This window comes from Falco cherrug, chromosome 4 (genome assembly GCF_023634085.1).
Source record: "Falco cherrug isolate bFalChe1 chromosome 4, bFalChe1.pri, whole genome shotgun sequence".
NCBI lineage: Eukaryota > Metazoa > Chordata > Aves > Falconiformes > Falconidae > Falco > Falco cherrug.
In genome coordinates, this window is record NC_073700.1 from 96,887,294 (window position 1) to 96,912,173 (window position 24,880).

At 44.0% G+C, this 24,880-nt stretch overlaps 1 protein-coding gene across 2 annotated transcripts; it reads right to left on the reverse strand.

Moving 5' to 3' along the window:
- CRTAP (cartilage associated protein) lies at positions 1 to 22,642 on the reverse strand. 2 transcript variants are annotated; one of them, XR_008732026.1, is made up of 8 exons: positions 22,041 to 22,642; positions 18,374 to 18,523; positions 17,582 to 17,753; positions 14,689 to 14,817; positions 13,009 to 13,154; positions 10,500 to 10,583; positions 946 to 1,060; positions 1 to 735 (listed from the first exon to the last, which is right to left on the reverse strand). XR_008732026.1 is itself a non-coding variant. In XM_055709059.1 (7 exons), the coding sequence occupies exons 1-7, from the start codon at positions 22,488 to 22,490 to the stop codon at positions 676 to 678; spliced, it is 1,191 nt and encodes a 396-aa protein (XP_055565034.1). In that variant the 5' UTR covers positions 22,491 to 22,635; the 3' UTR covers positions 1 to 675. The 2 variants fall into 2 exon arrangements, 1 of the variants encoding a protein (XP_055565034.1); XM_055709059.1 differs by lacking the exon at positions 946 to 1,060 and having other exon boundaries at positions 22,041 to 22,635.
- Between the last annotated feature and the right edge of the window lie 2,238 nt (positions 22,643 to 24,880).

The window sequence follows — 24,880 nt, forward strand, 5'->3', positions numbered from 1 at the left end:
TTGGTAGGTAGAAGAAATTCTTTATTATTCATTTATAAGTGACCTCAGTTTCATGTCATGTAATTTAATTTAGTTTTTAAGAAAGATTAACACTGCTTACGGAATTCTTTAAGCATTTTTTACAAGACCACTAGTTGTGCTTTGCTGATCATCTTATTTCAGCTATTTGAATGTATCTTAACATCTTGCAGGTGCACTGGGATTCAGTATCACTTTATTCATCATCACAGAAAAAGACATACATAAATAATACAATACACAGCTCAGAAAGTCTAGAGGAACTGTTATGTTTTCCATGGTCCATAATCTGACAAAAGTTCTTTGGAATTTAGCTGTACTGTTATAACTTAGTGGAAGAGCACTGAAATGAGGAACCTTAAGTGTCAGCCCAGAAGATACAGATAGTCTCTTTTGTCATGTTTGTGTAAAGGAAAGCAAGCTCAGGAGGAAAACCCATATGCACCAATTCTGTAAATGCACAGTGGAAAGCCACACTCATGGAAGAGTCAGTGCAGCACAGAAGTGACCTTTCAGGAGTGGATCTTGTGACTTAAGGTGGAGCTTAAAGGAGCAGCTTTGAGGTATATCTAACTGGAACTACAGGTGACCAAAACAATAGTAAGGAGCAATGGTGAGTCTTCACGTTTGTAAAACACTTTGCGGTGATTTCACTCATCAGGATTCCTTCTTTTCGTCCACTTCTAACAGCTCATCAAGGAATTCCACAACTTCACCCTAGAAAGGATTATATTTAACAGAAACAAGTTAAACCTGTACTGCAAAACCAGTGGAAAATTTTAACTACTTTAATATAAACATAAACCATAATAACAGAATCTAAATATTTTTAACACCCTTCACACAGAAGCTAGCACAACAAGCCTATAAAGTGGAACTAAACGGCCCACACAGGGGTAGCACAAGTACTTGCAGTGACATACAGACCTTAAAAGAAGGAAATGTTACACTTCCCAGTAAATCTTCTTGTACTTTTTCAGGTATTTAAATAGACAATGAAATACTCAAACTTGGACAGTAGAGGCATAAATGTTTAAAGCATCTGTAAAATTAGGAAATTGTTAAAATCCCTTAAAACTTTAAAGAATTTTAGAAAGCTTAAAAATTCAAAGCAAAATGTTTTGTAGAACGATAACTTCGACTTCACATCTGTCTGCTCTAACTGTTTATGCCCTCTGCCATACCCTTCAGCACACACCTTCTCCATTTTCAACCACAGATCTTCACATGCCATGTTTCAATGCAGCAAAAATGTAAAGAACCAGAGACACTAGAATGTTTTCCACACTGGAAACAAACACATTGGGTTTAGATTCAGGCCTGAAAATATTGTATTTACAAGCTCCATTATACTAATACAGGGTACCAGCACAAAAGAACAATCCAACTTACTTTGTTTAAGCTACTCCTAACGTATTTATGTGTTATAAACCACAGTCAAACGTCTTTCTGCAGTCAAGCCTGAGTACTATGGGATGATACAGCCCCACTGGCTGGAATTCACTGCCTTGTCAGCCAGGCTACAGCAACTGAGCTAAAACCTGTTGTAATCGCTATCAGCCCAAGGCAACACCTTCAGTAGCGAAAAGCAAGTAGCTAACAGCAAACGTGCAGCAGCATCTCAGACTACTCAAAACTGACTGTAGCAGCCCATCTGCTGGCACCCTCAGAAATACTAGTATTTCACAATTTGCCTTCCATGCAGAGTTCAGAAACAACACTGACTGAGACGGGAGACCCCGTGGGAATGCCTCTGCATATTTTCACTCTTTGATACAACTCAAATGGTGAGCTGTAAGGGTAATGTGGATGCTCAACTTTACATTTCCAACACTTTATTCTAGTAACTATAATGTTCTGTTAAACTGTTTTAACTGTGTTCTTTTAAAACTTTCCTGTTCTTCCTTTCTGGACATAAACCTATATTCTAAAAAGGTCTTAAGATGTTCTTTTTTTTCCCCAAAACAAATTGTCACTTTCTGATAGAAAAATATTCTGCTGGGAAATCTGATCAGCTCTTACTCACTCTCAAGTTTAAAATAATGATAATTTATAATAGTTATGTTGCAAGCAAGTCATCCTTGCTTGGATGTTCATTCTCCCTCTTCCCTTCACCCTCCATTCCAAGCCTTAGTGAACAGTATGAGGCTTCTAAGCCTGCCTGATGAAGACAGCAAACAGTATCTTAAAATACTAATTAAATTTTAAGGACATTTTTGTCTAGAAGGGTATTCCCTTAGGACGACAGCACCTTCCAGACACATTCAGTTTAAGGCTCTAAATTTTACAGTTTTCTATTCTGGTGAGGAAAGGCCACTGAAACCTCTGTCAGTGAAAATAATAAAAGGAAATAGAGAAATTTGGTCTATTTTGAATACAACAATTGTATTACGGATACAGTGATCAAAAATATTAACATCGTATTTTTCAGATGTGTAATTAGCAAGGAGAGAAAGAATGAGAACCAAGCAAACAAAAATAAAAGTGGGAGGAAAGCTGGCTGAAATAACTGCTGCTCTTGTTCCCTGCTTCACAGCTCCATCTCAAAATACTGTTGAGTTTTTGCAACTATGAAGTGGTTTTAGCAAGTCCTGAAGGATGGCGATTTATTTTGCTTTGAATTTGTTCAAAAAATCCAAGTACCCAATTCAATAAAAACACAAGAAAAAATGCCAGCACTTTCATATTCCCTACTTGTCTTCCTGGTTGCAGGAAATCTGGCAACTGGAAAACAGGAATTCGACATTTCTGCACGTTCTCCTTTGTTAGAAGTATTTTGATTGCCTAAGGAGCCCAATCGTGGGAGGAACTCAATACCACTTCACAAATGCACATGAAGAAAATAGCCACTAGATCCAACACAGTGACTTATGCAAGCAGTTGAGAGATACAGAAACCGAGGCACAGAGGACTTCAGGTCAAGTTTTATAGCAGTTCCTAAAACTGTAGGCACAAGCAGTTGGGTGCCTCTTAAAGGACTAGAGACAGGCAAGTCCCATTAACTCCAAACAGAGTTATGCGAGTGGGAATATGGCTGTCTACTACAGGGGTCCCAGATCTAATTTGGACTGATTCTTTTACACCTCAGGATTGCAGTGTGATGAAAGAGTAACAGCTATTAAAAAGGATTTCTCTCCTCAGTCTACCTGCAAAGACAACTCTCAAAAGGTAAAAGTCCGAGAGGTAGAGTCAAAGGCATAAACATCTGACTGGATGACTCAGAATTAAGTATAAGGAAGACATGGGAAATTCAATATTGTACCTCTGGTAACTCAACCATATGGGAACTTAATTCAATCCATATTATTGTCACACTCATCAGTAAGATAGGATATTTCAAAAGACACAGAGGATCCAGACAGAATTCAGGTTTTTTTCTTCTGGTATGTTTTCAAACCCAGAAACATGTACGAAGCCCAAGTGTTAAATGGAAAAGGGTATTTAAAAGCAATAGTATTTGAAAAAAAATTTACTGAAATCTGCAATCTCTGGTGCCTGAAATTGATCTCTAAAGTAAAGTATGATGGAAGCTGCTGCAGTCTAATGAGAAGTACTGCAGAGTAAGAGAGGCTGAAATACAGCAAAAATATAAAAATACTTGCCTAAACAATACACATACATTGTAATACAACTGGAAAATTGCCTGGATGTTGGTTATTTTTGAAAAGGCAAAAACTCCGGATTACAGTTAAAGACAAACCAACCCCATAATTAAAAGTATTTTTTCCTTGTGTGTTCATGGTCAGAATGTCAAACATTTGCAAGTTTTCTATAGTGTGGTTGGCAGCCTAATGCAAAGGTGATAACACTACATCAGAAGAGCTGATCACGTTGTCACACTAGCAGCTATGACCAGACTGATCACTGTCTTTGCCCCATTAGCACTCACTTGACACCGCACCAGGCATTCTGCATGACTGAAGCTGGCAAGTATTTCACAGGTGTTCATTCCAGGGAAAAAGGCTCCTGCCCACAGATACCTAATAACTTCATGCTGGCCTGTGGATTTGGAGTCTGAAATGATTCTCTGATATGATTTAAGCATTCAGTGCGACGGTGTTCCTCCTGTTATCTGGTACGCTCTTTGGCTCTTACCTACCTTAATAGAAAGAACATCAAATTTTACGTGCAAAGTCAGCTGCAAACCCCTAATTCTTTCTGCTGCCAGCTACTAGAGGGGACAACAGCCACCCAGCTCTAATGCAGGTTACACAAATATGCTGCTCAGACACAGTGCTGATGTAAACCAGACTTGAGCAATATATGGCCCAAAGCGTGATGCAGCTGGCTGGCTGGCAGCTAGTAAATCAGTATGTGAAGTCTGACTAAGCTTGGGGAAGAGAAGGGTTTGCCGCCAGACCAGTACATGCATGGTAGTTAGACCACCACCACTGGAAAGTACGCACATGCAGACTGCTTGGTCAGCTGCAGTGAAGCACATCCTTGTTAGCAAGCTGGCCCTCGGTCCACGGTCATCGCCTCCTGGTTTGCACCGGAGCTCTGCTGGCACCCCATCATCTCCCTCTCTGTGCTACCAACCTCTTCCCTCTCCCAATCCAGGGACAGTCAGTCGAAGGTGGGAGTGACAGAGCAAAAATGCATGGGAAAAGATGGTATATACCAAATTTATATATACTAAATGGTGTATATATATACCATTTCAGGTATAGCCTGAAACATGCATGACATTGGACAGCAGGAAGGAAATGCTCCCAGACTGATGTGAGTGGTAAGAAGAATCACAGAAGCTGATCTGACTGGAGCCTCTAATTATGTGTGAGATATGCATATTGAGCACCCTTGGCTTAGATTAACAGCTGGACAGAGGCACAAACAGAAAAAACAAGTTTTGTACCACAGTAAGTAATTCGAAAAGGTTTTACGGAGGGTACTTGACTAGGTGGATATAATAAAAAAATTAAAAGAGTCCTTGGTCAATTCTGAATAAGCTAATCCAGGCTAGTGAGACTGGTGCACTATTCCAAGTGAAGTTAGATCATATGAAAAAATAAGTCCTAAAAAGGACAAAAATGCAGAACTCCTCACTTATTACCACAAGCTGAGTGTCTAAGACCAAGGTACACATTGGGCCAGCGACTGTTGCTGGCCCTTATGCAATATTAAATGCTGCATTCACACACACAAAACACAACCTTTTAGAAGAAACATCTGTTTGGAGACTCCTAGCCAGCTATTAAAATAAACAGCAAAGAGGAAAAGCTACCAATACATGGCTCAGTTATGGCCTACTTGAGACTGATGGTCCAGCACCAACTTTTCTTTCGACAGCAGCATTTAAAAATAGTAGGAAGCAGTAGCCCTTGTACTGCTCGCTGACAGACCCAGACACTTTGCAAAGTTGGTTGCAAAGACTGCCTTCTGCGTAGCAAATATTAATCATTCACAGGTCCTCACCTCCACCTACAATCTGTTTTGTCCTTTCTCAGTGTGAACTGGAAAAGTTCTGGGAAAAAACAGCTTTCTTGCAATAACCCATACTTTCCACGCAGACCTGCTGAAGGCCTTTCCTATAGGGATTTCATATGCACTGCAGTGGGATAGCCCGTTCTTCAGAGAAGTAACAGAAAATATTAAAATAATAGTGTTCTAGAATGAATTAAGAACTACAGAAAAATATTATGAACATGCTTTCATGTGTGACAATCAGCAAATGAATAAGAAAGTCTTTATCCTAACTCAGACAACAAACTGAGCCTTAAGAGACAATACACAGAGCAAGAATTAGCTGGATTTTTTGTTTCCTTACTATCTATGACCGAGAAGGAAAACATGTATCCCACAAAATGTCCCCCAGCTGTCCTTCATAGCAAAAATTCAGATTTTGCTAAAGGTTAAAGATCTAATGACTGGAAGCTTGTTAACAGAATAACAGATTTGATTCCCTTAGGTATTGGGTGTAGGTGGCAAGGTTGTGGTAGCCTCTGCAAGAATAACTCAGGGCTGCCCTGTAACTAATGAGTAATTGTCTTGTAACTGCCCTGGTAACTAATTTGAGTAACTAATGGGAGTAGTGACAAAGAGTCAGGTTATGAAAAGCAGTGGATTTTCTTCAAGGGTGAATGACCATCTTGGAACACTGAAGACAGAGGTTTCATATGGGTGACTGTGGAGGACATGTGCTCTGTGGGCCCGATATGCTGCAAATGCACACCACACAGCCCGCTGGCCAGCCATATTTCGCAGGGCAACACATTATTTCGGGATAACAGTAAGGCATGTGTCAAGGAGTGGCTCAGCCTGAAAGGTTTATTCAGCCTTCAACCAAGAAAAAGTTCCTTGATCTAACCTTCAGTTAAAACACAGGAGTTCACTGTAACCACCTCAAAGCCCTCCCAGACCCTCCATGAGCAGCACAGACCAGGCTGTACATTCCTCACATTCTAGCGGGGGGGGCGGGGGGAAAATCCCTCAATTCTTTGTGCAGAAAAATTATTTGGCCCTTAACTTGTTTATTTTTCAGATACTTAGTCCACAGTGTGACCCACTGTCCCATGCTTTTAGGTAGGGTTTTTTTTTCCAATATTAAAAAAGCTTAGTTGTTCTTTACACTCATATTAACTACTTTCTCAGGTATCTTTCCATTGCATTTTTTAATGATCTATTCTGAATACATAACTGTTCTTTTCTTGTATGCTATGGCAGATTGCAGTACACTGCAGTTATTACAATAGTATTTTACAGTAATCCAATAAATGTGTTTTCCTCTTAAAATTTTTATAATGCCTATAAAACATGAGTCAACCTAGTTTCAGAGCAACTTCAACATTGCTCCCATTGCACTGAGAACAGAAGCCTTCTAGTGGCTTTGTTTCTGAGCTCTACTTATGCTCACTTGCCTGCTTTATGCTGCACGCAGAAGATTAAGAAAAACTGGGCAGGTAAAAATTCCTCCTTATGTCAGCACCTGCAGCTTGGGGATAAGCACCTGCCTTTTAAGCCCAACCATGCCTGCAGCTTCCCATGGTAGGTTGTTTAAATAGAAGGAGGAACACCTTTGACCAAGATAAAGAAGCAAGCTGAGAAAGCAGGAAGCTTCTGGAGAGCCAGCCACAGGGGCAGTAACTCTACTAGGAAGTGATGATGAAAAAGAACATTTTCTTTTTTCTTTAAAGAAGCGTATGTTGAACAGAGACCATAACAATACCAAGTCTCTCTGAAACAGCTGCCACCAGCTCTTCTCAGTGTAGCAGTGCTATTGCAGCCCTGTTGGTCTGAGGTCGCAGGCAGGGCAAGGTTTACAGGTCTGCAATTACAACTTGCCATTACGAGCGTTCTTCCATAAATCATTTGAACATATGCAAAAAGTGAGTTAATAAGGCTGAAAATGTTGCAATTCCCAAACAGAAAAATAGGCTGAATTCAGATTATTATTTGCCATCAGTAGTCAGTCCACTGGGCCCTCGTGCCTTGGTGCTGTTCCGTATATTCTCTTTCCACCAGTCACATCAGTTCAACACTTACTCTCCTTTGCATCACGCTTGGGAACGGAGCATTTGAATTTCGGCTACTATACAAATGGACACACATATTATATACAAATAAAAAGAACAAAATGCCAAAAAATTGGGTCAAAGCTGCCAACAGTTCTTCACCTACTGATTAAATACAGAAAGAAAAAATCACATTGTAGGATCATCCCAGCCAAATACTTGTGGTTCTTATGTAATTTAGAACAGCTAAGTAGCCATCCCTGAAAAAAAAATTTCTCAGGAACACTGATACTATGGGCCAGAAACATGTCTCATACAATTAGTGTAGTGCTGAAGTTATATCTACACTAGCTGAGTATCTGGCTCTTAACAACATTTCAGTTTGCTGTTTAAATCTGCACAACACTAGTTGTATCTATTACAGCCTTTATGCATTACACATCTGAACAGAAATAAAAAAGCTTGACTACTCATGGCCAACCAAGAGGACAACACTGTGTAATGTTCTTTTAACTTCACTGTGGAAAACTGTAAGGATATTTAATAATAATTACTTTTAAGAAAATGTAATTTGTAGCTAGTTGGCATTAATATTCTCTGTCACCTCTACTATGTTAGTTATATGTAAGTTATGAACCAGTTTTTCATTTCCTTGTGGAAAAACATTAATAAAGTAACAGGAACAGGACAGTATTTCTCATAGTGACATATGCAAAAATCATTACTGCATGTTCCAGCCTCTGCAATTACTGCAATGTATATTGGAAGAAGCCACATGTTCTCACTTGCTTTGTTAATGGGATTTAAAAAGACACATGGATGATCTGGGACACAGGAGCACTGAGAAGTCTGAATAAAGTGAGATTCTCCGCTTGGGAATAATGACACATTCACATAGGAAGAGATCCTTTTGCCACATCAATCTTTTTGCTTCACTCAAGGGAAGAGAATGATTTTCTTCTGTAGATTATTTTATGGTCTTGTTGGCCCACAAGCAACTTCACAGACAGCAAACACGGACCACAGAAACTCACATAAGGTATGGCCTATGGCCCAAGCAGCACATGGTTTAAATAAACAGAGTGCACTAAAAAGAGGTTGCCCCCATTTTTAACAATTTTTAATAAAAGTTTTACTGTAATACCTTATCTGGGTTTTTCATCAATTTTCAGCATTCCCATGGAATAAACTTCTCCATCCGTGCCAGGAGAAATATTAAAAAAATATTCCACTTACACTACCAGGTCCTGCCCATACAGCAGAAACTGCAAGGTAGTGGTTTTACCTTTGTGCTATTCCTGCTCTGTCTGGACTCCCTGGAAGGCTCCTGCAGCCAAAGACAAGTTCTGGTAGCCAGGGATTTATGAGTTCACTACCAAAAACCAGAGCCAAGCCTCCATCTCTCCTAGGTTCTTCAGCCCTAGTAAGGGAGGGCACAGAAGCCCTTCAACTTTTTTCCCAGGAGAGGAGGACAGTAACTTTCCCAATACAATTAGAGTGTGGGGTAGGGATATCTGTGGCATGACCAGGCCCAGTAATTTTGGTTGTTTAGTGCTCATCTAGTGTAATGATACTTCCTTGTCACTTCCCCAAAAGTTTAATTGACGTTTCCACTGCACTTCCCTCCTGCAGATTGCAAGGTCATTTATAATTGCACCAGTGAAACAGTCTACAGGAATTAATGCCAGAAAATGAATGCTTGTTTATTCTATACATGGTGCTTGAGGCTGAAGACTGCTTCTGTAATTCCTTCTTGTAACAACACATGGGGAAAGCCCTCACAATGGACTGCTTCTCCCCTTCCTTAATTATTCATCCCTGTGTTTTGAAGCAGCAGATATCAAAGAAGAAAAAAGTACTAGTTAGGTTTATGCGTAACATAACAACACATTATGGGCAAAGCACAAACCAAAAACAGAATATAAAGAAGTGCTCAAGTATTTCACACCCTGCTGAAAATCCATACAAACTAGTCCTCGTCTAAGCTTAACCCTGTAACAACCTTATTAAACTGTCTTTCATGGAGTTTTATCACAATGGAAAGTCTTCCTAAAGTCGGGTAACCTTGCAATGCAATTTTATGTATAGAGTTGTTTTCAGGTCACTAGCATACTGAAGGCAGCAGAGACATGTTATTACTTCTCCGTTATAAAACATAATCTCTCCCTATGTGCTGGATAATATAAAAATTGCAAAGGTGATTTCATTTTTTAACATAAACCATCGTTTTCTAACTAAAAAAAGACCTCAGCAGTGCTCATTACAAGTACCGTGCCCCATGCCATAACTGAACATAGTTGGCTGGCATTGGCAAAGAGCTATTCCACCATTTGAATATTTTTTAAAAACTTTAAATGAAAGGTTCTGAAAACAAAGCAAAACAAAAAGCAATCCAAAACCTTCATGATTTATACTTTAATTTCAGTTGTGGGAGACAAAGAAATGCCCTTTCAACAATTTAACTACTCTTCTTGCACAAAAAATCCACTTTACTTATTTCCAGTCTAATAGTAGCCATTATATGTTATTTGGCCATGAATTCCAACCATTTAAGAAGCAAGACTGGGCTACCAAAATGTTACTGTGCAGAAAAAAAATAACAGATAAGACTTCCTTTTGACAAAAATTATAATTTAGGTGGTCACTTCTGGACAAAATTATAAGGATGTTTAAACATAACTTAAACAACAGTTCAGAAATAAAAACCCTAGAATTTAAATATATATATACACACTGCTTCTCTGCCCCCTGGTGTTACAGCTTGTGAAGTGGATTTTCTTTTTTTGTGGGCTCAGTGCATTGTATTTAACCTCTGTGTTAATGCTGTCCATATTTTTTTAAATGCTATGTCATGTTTTTTGGGCTTGTCTCTTATATTGCATTTACAAAAGAAAAACTTATGATAAATTGGTCACGGTTACAAGAAGGTTTTTCCATATTAGCTAAATCCTAGAGTTTCATCTACATATCATCTTCGCTTTAATGTGATTGCTGGGGTTTTGACCATGATTTCCTCTCTAGGAAACTCACCTCATCATCATCCATCAGATGCTCCTTTGCAAATTCATACATTTCCAACTGGAGTGTGGTGATGTTGTGGTATCGAACTGCCTCCTATCAAAAACCAAAATTTCAATGTTACTTCAGGGTAGCAAGACAGGGGAGTGTCATCACATGCCACCTGAAACTATTCCAGTGAAGTCAGACCCAGACTTAGTAGAAGGTAGATCCCAAGAGGGGTTATAATGTTTGAGAAAGGAAACAGCAGAACAGCAAGCAGCGTATCCAATGTCCTCTGTGGATCTTTCTAAGCACAGGCTCCATGGGCGTGAGAAGAACAAAGCACTCTCCCCTTTCTCATGTTTCAAAGCATTGGCGAGTCTTAAAATAAGGAATGAGACTGCCAGAGCTGAGCAGCAGCCTGTGCCTGCATTCCAGCAGGCTTTGGACAAGAGAAAGTCTCTGTCTCCCTGTGCACTGGCTTATGGCAGCAGGCAGTTCTGGGAAAAAGAGACACTAAGCTATTTTGCATGATAATGACTCACCACCCCAGCCTGAGTCTGGGCTAGGGAAATTCTGCTCAGTCACCCACCTGACCCTCCTCGCTCCCCCAGCTGCTTGCCTGGGCAGCAGTTTACCTCAGCCACCTACTCTCATATTTGTGAATACCAACAGTAATCTACTTTGATAATCCTGTTTAACTCTTCTTGGGGAGGAAAACAGGAGAATTCCTCTTTCCAAGAACATCTAGAGGTTAGTGCCAGAGCTAAATGCTGCTGTCACCCCATTACCACTTTGTGAAAACAAACCAGAGGCATTATGATTTTCATGGCAAGTGATTAGGACAGTAAGCAACTCTGTTCAAAGTTACATGGATCAAAGTACAAGAAAATACAGCTGTGTGCATTTAATATTTTATACTTGAAAATTAAATTATCTGTGGTCCCCAGCTCCTGAGAAGCTATCAATGAAACATTCAGAGTTCATGTGTAGGGCCCTTGTTCTGTCATCGCTGCACATGTAAGCCGAATATGTTTGTGGTTTGCAGTTTCATACTGTTGCTACCCCACAGTCCCACTACCATTAAACATTGTCTCCAACATGGCTATAAAGCACCATTCTGTTCCCAAAAAGCAGTGACAAAGGTGTGGTGCCTTTCCCCTCCGAGTTCAGACTTGCTGCTGCTGCCTGAAAGAACCAAATGCATTTTTGCTGTCCTCAGTCTCGGCTGGCTCCGCAGGGCAGGCCTGGGTTTCCAGTGTGTGGATAAGGGATGCAACAGCTGTCCAGAAATAAAAAACCCTTCACTCAAATGGAGTGGTATTTCTTACTTGAGCTGGCTGGCCTGAGAGGAAGGAAACAGTAATTATCAGTCCAACCTGTAAGGTGCATACATGAACTGCTCTGCGGTGCTGCTACAGATAAAGTCAATCACCTAAGCACTGCACAGATGTATTAATGCAGCATTAAGAATCAAGGGCCCCTCTGGGCCAGTACAGGTCTCCATGACTGAGGTGTCTGAAGAAGCAACATGGAAAGGGCAATTGGAATGTTACCCTGCAGGATGCCTGCTGTTGCTTCAGCTAGGTTAACTCAGACAACTCTTCCACCAGAAAGCCATGCCCTAAGAGAAAGGGAAGGCACTAAATTTCATTTGTGGAACATGTGTTGCTTAATGGCTAACTACTTGTACAGCCACGTACCACTGATGCCTAAGGAGTCGCTCAAATATCACAAAGCAGTTAATTCAGTTGCATGACATAAATCCTGGTAACAAGAAATGACAGAAAATCCAATCTGACTGTCAGAGTCCAGGCTGCAGGAGTCAAGAAGCACAGCAAAGATGCTTTTATCTGTAAAATTTCCTTGGACGTGGAAATTTAAGGCCAGCATAGAAACCCATTTTTAGAGTAATTTTTCAAAGCCAGATCATGATCTTTGTTGGATGGACTGATGTTTACTCTGGGTTCTTTGCAGTATTCTAACTGAGATAATTAGATGCAATACAGTACTGAACCTTCTTCCATCCTCATCCACCCATCTATGTTCCAAATGGAGTAAGTGGGAAGTGAGTTTAGCTGGAGTTATCATATCCAGACACATTTAAAAGCCCACAGAACCTGAAATAACAAGCAGGTGGGCAACTACATGTTGGCAAATAATAAGTGATTCACAAAAGCCCAAAAGATCATCACCGTGATCTTTTCATCAGGAGATTTCAGGGGCCAGTTGCTTTATTTATCAAGGTAGATAAAGATATGCATAAGTAGCAGTCAAGTACCAGTGTGAATTTACTTGTCACCATATCATATTATATCCTATTGTAGCATATTTCAACACAAAGGGAAGAACTATAATGACATTCTGCGTCTGCATTACACAGTACATATCTGTGTACAACTTTCTATATGGTTTTAATAAAACAATATCTGTTTTAACTCCAGAACCAACAGATAACACATTTTCCCAACCTCTGACCCACAGAGTTTCATGAACATATCTGAATGTCTCTAGAAGGCATTTTAAGTAATTCACCTACCGATCGGGGCTGAAAATCCTCTTCTTTAAGTCCCCATTTGTCTTTGTGGTACTGATAATAGACCATGTTCTGTTTCATTACTTCATCTTTCTGGTCAAACAGAAGGTAACTAGCAGCACAAGCAGCTGCATTCTTCATGTCATTCACTAATTAATAAACACACACAAAAATCCAGATAAGGTAAATTAAGCAATTCCTACTATTATCTAAGCTCTGAAAAACTCAGATGGAAACAGAACACTTTTTCTACCTCCACACCAGCTGCACAGAAAAAAAAACATTGCTTCCCAAAAAGGATATGCTATCTGCATGTTCTGAAGCAGGTAAGGCCATGATTCAAAAATGGGGACTTACCTCTGATGGCCTTCTATGAAAATCCTAACCAAACGTCCCTCCCAGGTATCCCAGTATCAGTGAAACATCAGTCAACAGCCTGGTGATCCCCATTGGGGCATTTATTAAAAAACAAGTAAACAAATAAATAAATAAAAAACCACTTCTTTGTACTAGGATTGACAAACAGGGAAGAGTCAATGTGTAAAACGTGTAGTCACATAACATAAGCAAAAGTCATTAATAGCTTGATGCGACATGGTTGGATGTATCTTCCCTTTGATGTTGGAGCCTGCAGGAGTAGCTGTTAAGGGCTACACGTGCTCTTCGCAGTGCAACTAGTTCCTCAAGAAATCACAAAATGCAATGAATGATTTACCTATCAAATATGTAATCTCTGAGCACCAAAGCACTACAATTTCTGTTAGGTAAGTGGTCCCCTCTTTGTTCAAAACCCCCATGTGCCCCAATCTAGCAGGACTGTAAGAATCCACTAGGAAAAAGCGAATGGTACAAAATACTCTGTAGATTTCTCTGTGGAAGAACTTCTGAATAGTAAACTGAAAATTGAGTACTTTTGGAAAAGAATAAGTGGTGTTACATTAGATGTGTTACTTTGAAGTCACAATCTTTCTTCTCTTTAACTGAATGAGTTAGAAGTTTAAGAAAAAGAATTCTTGTTAGGACCATATATTCAGCTGCTTAACAACCATGTGGGCCTGACAGCTTGAGCACCACGGCTTTTTGGATCAAACCATGGCGTTTTTTATACAGGTATACAAAATGGGTCTGTGTCATTGCATGTGTTCCAATGTATAGGAACCTTTGTTCACCCTAATGTGTTACATTATGAGTTACTTCAGAAAGGCAGAAGAACATATAATACACATACTATAAACATTTATCATTTATATGAAACTCTGAAAACTGTAAGCAACTTGTGCTGGCAGTAGGTATCATATAAAGAATGAAAGGCAGTGATGGATCAGCTCACACTTTCTCTGTAACTGCCCCATTTTTCCAACACCCAAGTGGAGGCCAGTTACAACCACACATAACTTAAAATGGAAGGGCCTGCCCGGGGCAAAATCCAGCTCTTATGGGACTCATGGACTATGAGCACAGGCTCTATACATTATGTTTCTCTCCCGTGTCTGTTAACTACAGTTACACAGGGAGAAAAAGATGTCAGGCAGCTCAGACTATCTGTCCCAGAACAGGTTAAAATACAGATTCTGCAGGCCACTAGTTACATTCTAAAGCATTGTAACGAGAGGAAAAAGATCATGAATGGAAACTGTCCCACATCATCCTGATGTTATTTAAGCATATTAAATCACTACTTACATTTATAATAAGCAAACTGCAAGTAATGGTACATGGTGGCCACAAATTTCTCAACAACAAAGCCTCCTATAATGGGCGTCAGATTACTCTCGCACTGCACTTTGCACGCAAGGGCTTCAATGTAATGATCTAGAAGGAAGAAAACAACACAGGATATTGATAGCACACAGTGGGCTGTTATAACCCTCCCTTTAGCTGCCCATTAAAATTTGGCCTTATAATGCTCTCCTGGGTCCTGTGCATCTGGATCTTGCTGCTTGGAAGTACTGAGCATCTACAACTCCACGTGAAGTACACATTGAGTATTAGTGCGGTCTGGACTTGAAATGGATCACAAGCTGCAATTCCAGAGAACTAAGCCGTTAGGTTTCACTGACACCTACAGGCAGTCTGTGACTGTGGGTTTTATATGGAGTTGTTATGGGGTATCATGTTATTTCATAATTGTGAACAGTACTTTTTTCATTATTTATTTTGATAGCCTTTGCAATTGCATTAAATTATTGCATGAATAAGGTAAACATGCTGCTGAGTACAACTGTGTCACAGAGAAACACAACTGGTGATTGCAAATTAAACCTCCAGAGACAGCCGCATTTTGTGCCTGCAGTTTGGATGTTCTAGAAGAGAAGACAGGCACAAATATGCTGCTCACTACAGAACAACTTTCAGCCAGAAATGTTTAAATTCACAAGTTTACACAGCCTACAAAAGCTTGCTACAATGGGACAGGATTAGAGATGATCTTACCTTCAAGAAAACCTTCCACCGAAGAATTTCAAGCATCTTCAGGATGTATCACATTAGGCAACACCGCCAAACAGAACTATTTTAAAGCCTCAGTTTCCCTGTTAGCCACATTTGGCAGGTGAAAGCAAGTTAGCTTCCACCTCTGACCAAGGCACAACAGCAAAGGTCCCTTCCCCCATTTACACCTCTGACAACTCCTAACATGAAGAACACTGAAGCTAACTAAAAATGATTGGCCAAATGAAGTTATCAGACCCATCTTTTACAAGAGCAGCAGAGCCTCCAGACACAGTAGTGTTCAATTCCAGTCAGCACTTGAAATCAGAGATGCAAGTCCCTCAGTGAAACAATCCCATGCAACGAGGCCAACTGGCTTCCAAGCACACCTCATTGCTCAGGGATCAATCAACATGTACCTAGTGCAAACACCAAATACTTCTGGTTAACATTTTTTGCTACATCTGCTTTCTGCAGTAAAAACCTCCAGGCAGAATATATCTCCCTGGGACAAGAGTGAAAGTAAATTTGAATTTTCTTAAGAACAAAATATTTGAAATGCGTGCACATGGTCATGATGACACAATGCGGTAACTCCTGCCTTTCCTTCTCACCACTGCTGCTAGGAATTGTCCTTTCCTTCTGAGGAGGAAGAATGACAGCAAATGCCAATCACAGCTGAGCACAGACACTGCACCCTTTATGGCGGCTTGGAGCTCGGACTCCCTGGGGACGAAGGCCTGTGTTTCCTCTTTACTACCTGTCATTTGACCTTCACTCCTCATTTGCTGTCCTGGGCACCTGCCTGCTTTGCCCAAGAGTAAAGCAAGGCTTGAGGAATAGCCTGCAATAGCTGTTCTGTGTCAGCTGTACTGGCAGATACCAGTTCCACACTGTGACAAACAGTGGAGCTGCTCAGGTATCAACATGTTTCACAAAATGTTGGGCTGGTTTTCCTTCTGGCAACTATAGAAATTCTGTTGCATTTTTCAAATTTTTAAGTTTGTTAAGAAAAGATGCAGGCATTTTCCACACAAACAACACTGAGCCCAGAGCACCAGAGAAATTACTTGTTTCTTTCGCTATCAAAGAGCATAGGGAATGCATGCACCATCAAAAAGGTTCCATCTCTTTTTCTTCGCAAAGCAATGGATTTTTTTTTTTTTTTAAGCTGCACACTACAGAAAAAGAAATCTTATCTGCCAGAAAAAATCTGCTGTAGGAAAGATGAAAAATAGTCAACAGAAACTGGTCATATTTATGAGAAAGGAAATCTGTATGACCAGTGATACAGAAATCACAAAGCAGACTTTGAAGGCAGGCTAACCACTAAGCCTCAAAGGCAGCCAAACTGACCCTGAGGTAATGGTCAAGAGACTTGTCTGGATAACTGCTGCTAGCTGGATGGAGCAGTTGTCACTACTTAAGCATCTATTTTATTCTGACACACAGCTTCCACGTTAATGTAAGAACTCTCTGTTCTTATTGCAGCACCCTCAAAACTAGCCGGCTGCAACAAAGCTTTTACCATCCCATACCAGGTTAACTTCAGTAAGTGCTCCCACACCTTGCCCCGGTGTGGCCAGCCCCCCCCCAAAGTCTCAAAGGTTCATCTACTGTTCATGCTGTTTCTTCATACACTTCAGGCCAGTCCACAATGCTTCTTGCCTCTGCTGCATCATCCTTCTCCTTGTCTCTCCTACATCCAGGACACTCTCTCTCCTCCCTCTGCTTCTTCCAGGTCTCTCTTCATTAGCTGCTCCTCTTCACCTGGCCCTTAGGGCTATTTAACTACTTAGCAGGAACCAGCCACAGCTGCACCTTATCCACACCAGCCGACCCACCGCCCCTGAAGCCAGCCCACAGCTGTATATTATCAATATCAATTAACCCAGCTTCATTCCTCTACATGTTCTGATTTTCTGACAGCCCTCATTTATATTACTGAAAAGAAGAAAAACAGACTAAACCAGAATTCAAGCAGTTTTCAGTGAATCTAATCAATTCCCATTGGCCCAAATGGAGCAGGGGACACCCTGCGCATTTCACACTGCAAACAGAGGAACAGGACTTTGGTAGCCAGACCTATGGATAAACGGAAATGCACCTTTGGAACATCTTTCCTTACTGTTTCCTAGCCACTCACCTGCAATGGAGAGATAGAAGTCTTTAAAATCTTTGATCTCTCGGGAGCCTTCACAGGCTGCTGTACAGTCATCATAGGCTCTGAAGAAATCAGGAAGAGCTAGTTCCATGTCTGAGATGGACGTTCTCCAATTGTCGCCATTGTATGCTCTCACAGCCCTGATGAAGAGATTCTAAAAAATTGGCAGAAATGAAACCCAGTAGTAAACAGATCTATGGAAAGCTGTGTGTAAATTCAAAGACAGTAAATGATGTCTTCGAAATTCTGGATTACTATAGAAGCTGTTATCCAATGAAAATGAGGACAAGAAATACAGATAGCTAACAGATTTTACCAGATATTTCCTAGAGAGCAGAGTAGGTAATTCCATTTCAGATCAACAGAAAAACCTGCTGGACAGAAGTAACAGTGTCAGTTTAAAGCACAGGCTTTGACAGAGATTTTCAGTGTGATCTTAACACCAAATGTCTGAGTTATTTTAAGCTGTGCGCTACAGCACTCATGCATTTGAGTAACTCCCTGCACCTGTTTAGCTCCAGTAGTGATCTGCATGTAGTAGCTTTCAGGTATGCCACTGTCTATGATTTACTGTGACTCATTCATAGAATGATGAAAAGCATGGGAGGTGAGAATTACTGAATGCATCAAGAAGGCAGAACAGCAATGAAAGAGGAAGACAGCAAGAGGGAGAGTAAGAGCTGAGAACACATAAGCAATTGAGATCCTTGAATCTCACACAGTAAGAGGAGTAATCAAACAGTTCCAGAAGACCAGACTGAATAAAAAGCATACCTCATAAGGCTTTGTCTCCAAGTCTTTAATATGTTCCTCAGCATCAGGTATACTCTTATAGTAGGCCATATTTCTTTGCATCATTTCATCATCTGGATGCTTCAGAAGAAATGTGTGAGCTGCTGCAATAGCTTTTGGAAGATTATTAGCCTAAACAGGGATGGGGAGAGGAGGAAAGGGGAGGAGGGAAGATTAATTGGGAAAAAAACCAAACAAACAGTTCAGAGTTTCCCAGGCTTTGTCAAGGAACTTCCCTGCAGCCTCTATATTCCCAAACTTACTTCTGCTGAAACCACAGCCTCAACAGATATGACCATACAGTAAAACTGATATAATTATTCTCAGTTTTACTCCTAGCTGCAACACTATGAATATTTTTTTTATTTTAAAAGTCTATTACTGTTGCAGATAGCACAGATGATTTTAAGTCAAAAAGCAGGCTTTTTTTTTCCCTGCCCCCTCCCCTGTTCATACAGCTGACAAGGCACAAGATTATACCGTTGCTCCTGTGTAGGATTAATCACACAGCAATTACTGACGCTAACCTACAGATACTGGGCAAGAGCCATCATTTTACCATGTTTGCAGGGTGTTTATGTCAGTTACTTGCCTAGCAGCACAGAAGACAACGTTACAACAGTGTATTTTCCTGATGGTGTTACAAAGTCAGAGCAAACAGCAGGGACTTCCTCAATAATCGTGTCCTAGCGTACTATGTGATTTTCTGTAATTGTTTTTAAACTAACTTTAAACCCCACTAGAGATGCTTTATGAAGTATGTATTCCTCATTTACCACTGCATGTGCCAAATATATATGAACTTCTCTGTGCATTAATTTATATTTTTTTATGTTATATGTTTTTATAAATGATATAGTATATATACACTTATTTGGGAAAAGTGAGAAAGTACAAGTCTTAAGCATTTGTGAAATGTTAAAACCTCTTTCCTCATAAGCCAAGATCCATATCAACCCACTCAGCATATTGATGTTTAAGTGATAGAGTTCCACCTCACATCTGAAACAGCTTATGGAAGTGTACATATAAAACTATGAGCCAGAATCACAAGCACATACGCACATGCACTCTGCATCCATAAAAAGTACCCTTTCGTTTCCGACAGAAACCTGAAAGACAACTGCACCAAAGAAAGACCTCCCCCTAACATGAGCTCTTGCTGCTGTGCCGCTATGTGTCCCAGCACTGGAGCTCTGCCAGCTGCCCTTCCCTGCTGTCCCAAAACTATGCGCTTTCAGTCAGCCCCGGCAGCACTAAACGCAAAGGGAAATCTCAGCTGCACTTTCGTCAAATGCCTGGTTTCTTTCGTGCTTTATGCTTTAACTCTGTTTGCTGATGGGTGTCTCATTTTTGCTTAGTCCATAATTCTCTCCTGATCTCAATTTTCACCACTAACAAAAAAAAACGAAAAAAAAGTTTTTGTAGAAACACATTCCTAAGCGAACTCAGTGGCTACGAGAAAGCTCCCTCCAGAGGAACAAGCAGCAACACAGAAACGTCTACTCCCAGGATCTAAGACGTGGCAAAATTTCACTGTGGAACCCACCTGAATAAACACATGGTCACTCTAAAAAATTACATAAAGCATTTCCCTCTGCCTTCTTCCTATATTACAAATGCTGTTGGTGGGGGTGGGGGGTGGGAAAAGTGACATTCCTTTCTTCAGAAAGCCACCAGCCAGGAAAAAGTCCTTTGTACATAGCAGTCTGTAGCTCTAGAAGGCCCATTCAAAACTCCCCAAGTGAGTGAGAAGAGCTCAGAGCAGGACTAGAATCTAATAAAACATACAATATGAACAACTGGCACTAAAGGCAAAACCACTGAACCGAACCGCTGAAACCTCCTGCAAACGCAACTGCAAAACACTTTAAAGGAAGGGGGGAGGCGTTTCTCTGATTTTCCTCTCCCATTCCTACCTGCCAGTTACTTAACTGTATCAGAACCAGTAGGTAGGAATTACTTTTGCTGTGATCCACACATTGCAAACTTTGTACATACTACGAGGGGGGAATGAATAGTTCAAGCAAGTAAGACAAGAAATGGAACATTTGTGGGGATGTCATTTTGGTATCCGTATACGGCTTTGAGAATGCAAGGTGTGCCCACCCACGCTGTTACTCAAAAGAAATGTCCACTCTTTGATACCTTCTGTTCTGTGTGTGCAGAGGCTGTAAAGTTCAGCTCTTCTGTACGGTCATAGGGATGGCTTTACACGCACAGAATTATGCTGGTGTGATACTGTGCACGTGGATACTGTTCCTGTTTTCTGAGAACACATTTCCCTGCATCTGTTTGTGTCATTTGGGAAAACCATTGATATTTTCATGAGAAAATGGCACTCCTACAAGTAAGACACAGCAACAGTTAAGGAGATGGGTATTTTCAAGCAGCAATCTCAAAAACAATGCACAAGCACGCAACCTGATATAAGGTATGTTGGCATATGTTGAGAATGAATCCCTAAAAAAGAAAACAATCTAACCAAAGAGTTCAGCTTGTTTACTTCCCCAACAGATGTCCCATTTCTCTGAAATGCAAGTAATTGCTATATCTGAGCGGATGATATGAGGGATGTGCCTTGATTTAGAGAACAGAAGATGAAGATGAGTAGGAGGGAGAAAATTGTCAGTTAGATCCTGGACAGAAGGATGACAAGAAGCTAGAAAAATGGGATGAAACCTGTTAAAAGAGGTGTGTGTCCCTGGTCTTGGCTGACCTGAGAGCAAAAAGTAAATACCACACCAGGGCTAGCATTAGTGTCATGCTTCAGCAGCCCATTTTTGCTTTATTCCTTCCTGTGGCCATAACAAAACCAGAGTTTTGCAGGCAGCGGGCTACCGTCGTGTCAGCGGCTGGAGGCTGCTGCACTTGAAAGAACTGAACCAGAAACGAGCGAGGGAGGAAGATGCACACGCTGAGGGACAGGAGGCAAGGAAGAGTGCTTGCAATAGCACAGCAGTGACATGAAGGGTCTGAAAAAAGTTTCAGAGAAAGTTAGAAGAAAGTAAGGTGGATGGAAAGATGAGAGAGGCAGGGGTAGGAACAAGACAACTACAGGACAAGAAAACAGGGTCCAGTGGCTGGGGAAGAACCAGAGGAGCTAATCTAGGGGACGTGCTGGATGAGTGGTGGAAAAATTGGTGAAAAGGGAGCTGGACGGTACTGTGCCGGCAATCAGAGGGAAAGACAAGGCACACGCTGGCCCCACTGGGTTACAGGAGGTGAGCAGGAGGAAGGGGCCCAAAGGCTTGCCAGCGGGAAGACAGTGCAGCGCAGGGCTGGCAGCCCAGGAGGGCAGGGACTGGGGGGCCCGACCACGGAGCGGGAGAAATGGAGGTGGGGTGGACAACCGGCAGCTAAGCTGGTGTGAAAGAGGTGATGGGGAGCAAGGCTACGGCCCTGAGTAACCCGCTCCGAGGGCCAGGCAAGAGGCTGGCATGACAGGCGGCTTCTCCAGCAGTGGGTGCACCAGGCACCCACCTCCAGTGAGGCCCCGCTGGGACACACCATGACACTGACAGGCACGCTTGGCGTGGCAGGAGGTGGCGGAGCACCAGGCGAGACCCGGGGGAGCCGAGGCCGGGGGGGAGCGCAGGCAGGGCGGCGAGGCGGTCGGCCGGCGGAGGGGCGAAGGGCCGGGCCTCACCTTGAAGTAGGCGAACTGCAGGTACTTGTAGGGCTCACGGCGCTGGAACTCCTCGAGCAGGTCACGGCCGGGCTGGGCCTGGCGGAAGGCGGGCAGCCCCTGCTTGCAGCGCCGCAGGCACTGCGCCCGCCGCAGCACCCCGGCCAGGAGGCGCAGCTCGGCCAGCGCTCCCCCGGCGGCGGCGGCGGCGGCGGCGGCAGGGGGGGGCTGCCCGGCGGCGCTGCAGTTGCGGTGGCAGAAGGCCTCGCTGTCGCGCAGCAGGCGGTACAGCCGCATGCTGACCTCCAGGTAGTTGACGCTCTCGGGCCAGTTCTCGGTGCTGTACTGGTCCAGGCCGTAGCGGTAGGCGGACTCGAGCGGCATCAGCTCGTCCCGCGGGAAGCTGCGGAAGCTGTAGCGCTCGTACTGCGCCCCCGCCGCCGCCAGCAGCGCCGCCAGCGCCAGCCACATGGCTGCGGCCCCGGCCGCCGCCCGGCCACCACGTCGCCGCCGCGGGGAGAGGGGAGCGCCGGGCCGGGGCCGGGCACGGAGGAGGGGGCGGGGCGGGGGCAGCCGGGCGGGCCCTGCCGAGGGGAGGGGATGGGAGGGTGTGCGCGGCCGGGGGCGGGAAGCGGGGCCGGGCCGGGGACCGCGGTGCGGCCGCGCTGCCCTTACGGTGCCCGGCCTGGGGAGCTAAGCAGGGGCGGGGCGGGGCGGGGCGGGGCGGGGCGGGGCCGGCCCCTTCCTCTCTCGCCCTCGCCCCCCTCCCAAAGCCCGCCGGCGCCCGGGGCCGGACTGGCCGTGGCGCCGCCTCCCGCCTCCACCCTGTTCCACCGCGGCCACTGCTGCTGCTGGCCCGGAGCGGGCCGTACGGCCCCTTCTGCCCGCCCGGATGGCGGGGGGCCTCCCTCGTCCCCTCTGGGGAGCCGGGGCGAGTCCCCGCGCGGGGCCGGCCGGAGCCGTGTGGTGCCCTGGGGAGGCGGGGCGGGGCGGGCAGAGCTCCGGTGCGGGGCCGCGGGCGCCGGCGGGAAGGGCGCGGTGTCGTGGGACGGCGGGCTGAGGAGCGCCCGCTCCGCCACCGCCTGTCGTGCTGCGGCTCCTGCTCCCGCTGGCCGGCTTGGCGGGGCTCCTGAGGGGCGCGGGGGGCCGCCGGGCGGGCACGGCTGCGGGGGGCAGGGGCCTCATCTCGTCCCCGGGGCAAGGCGAGTCACTTCGGTGCGTTTTTAATGCGGCGGCGGCTCGGGGGCGCCGTGCGGGGCCGGTGGCGGCGGAGGAGGCTCCCTCCCCTCAGCGGGCTGCCCGCTCCCGCCGCGCCGGGCCGCGCTGAGGGGGCCGCCGCCGTCGGGCGGTGATCGAGGGCTCGCTGCCTTTCACACGCTCCGGTGGTGGTTTACGGGCAGCCGGCAATGGGGCACCGCAGCCGGTCGCTCCCCCGCGGCAGCACCGGGAAGCGAATCGGTAAAGCGAGAAAAGTCACCGTGTAACGGGTAACTCGAAAGCCGCGCACACGTGCAGCGCAAAACGAGGGGTTCGTTCCGCAGCGGCTGAACTAGAGACAGTCCGCAAACAGAAACCGCTCCGTCCATGAAATCAGGACAAAGGTGGCTGTGACAGCGTTTCTGGGGACAGCTTGTGGTGCCTATGCCACCGTGGAGATCTGTCACTTATTTTTTTTGGCCAATGGAATATTTCACGTGAATTTTTATGTTGGCATCAAAAAAAAAAGGCCAAAACGTTCCCACACTCTATAATTTTTTCTCGTGTGTTTCTAAATTTATTTTTTTTTGTTTAAGCTTGTGAGAAGAAAGGACTATCTTCAATAGCATGTCTTAGGATTAAAAACTCGAAGACTATGGCAGCAGGAATACAGGCCAAGCAGTCCCTGTTCCCTGAAGAACAAGAGGTTGAAGGATGAGGACCGGGGTTCATACACAAGAGGAGGAGGAGGTGCATGGTATTTTCCGAAATATTACAGTTATGGATGCCAGTGCTCCTTTTTGCACATACTTGCTAATTCATTGGTCTGCTAGCCTGGTGTCATGAGCACAGAAGGCTGCCAGGCTGTCTATTCAGTTAAACAACCTCAACATTTTGATGTGAAGGGACAGGTCCTCGCATGAGTCCAAATGTGGCTCTGACTGAGCAGCAGGCAGGGCAAGGCTGGAGACAAATGCCCTTGCCAGCAGCACTCCCCTATCCAGAGGGGAAAGGCAGTCTGTCAGGAGCGAGGACTTCAAACCCTACCTTATGTATCAGCTAAAACCTGTGTTTTGAGTCAGGCTTGAGAATGAACGGGCAGCAGGTGCGTTTGAAGAGCATGCTTTCCCCTTCGGAGAGGGCCCTGCAAGGCAAAGGGTGCACACGTGGAAACAATTAGTTCTGGCTGTGCTAAGTGCGTACTCAACTTAGTGCTGTGTATAGCAACAATACAGACTGGAAGCATCAAATTCCTCGAGAATTGCACTGATTGCCACATCAAAAAAGACGGGTCACATCTTTTAGCCCGTGGAGACGGATAACTTTTTGGAAGTCCAGGTGTTACTTGGCTTTCTTTAACAATATTTTTTCTTTTGCCTTGCCCTGCCGTGCCTTCTTTCTTCTCCCTTTCCACTTTCTCGCCCCCTCTTCGTTTCAGCCCCAAACTAGAGCCTTTTCCAGGAGGGCCCTTGCCGCACAGGAGGCAAACTGCAGGGTCCCACCAAACCCCTCACACACGCGTGCGGACGCCCCCGGGCCGTCGCTGTGCCGCTACCCAGCCGCAGCGGGCTGTGCACGTACAAGGGCTTTTGAGAGGGCACCGCCGGGCGCTATTGCACACGCGGGGCACGCCCCGGGGGCGGGGGGTCACGTGGGCGGGCAGC

Coding starts and splice junctions, on each gene's coding strand:
- CRTAP (XM_055709059.1), bottom strand. CDS start 22,490: ATGTGGCTGGCGCTGGCGGCGCTGCTGGCGGCGGCGGGGGCGCAGTAC. Junction 13,155..14,688: donor GCAGTTTGCTTATTATAAAT/GTAAGTAGTGAT, acceptor TTTATTAATTAG/TGAATGACATGAAGAATGCA. Junction 736..10,499: donor ATCTGATGGATGATGATGAG/GTGAGTTTCCTA, acceptor AATCCTTTCTAG/GGTGAAGTTGTGGAATTCCT.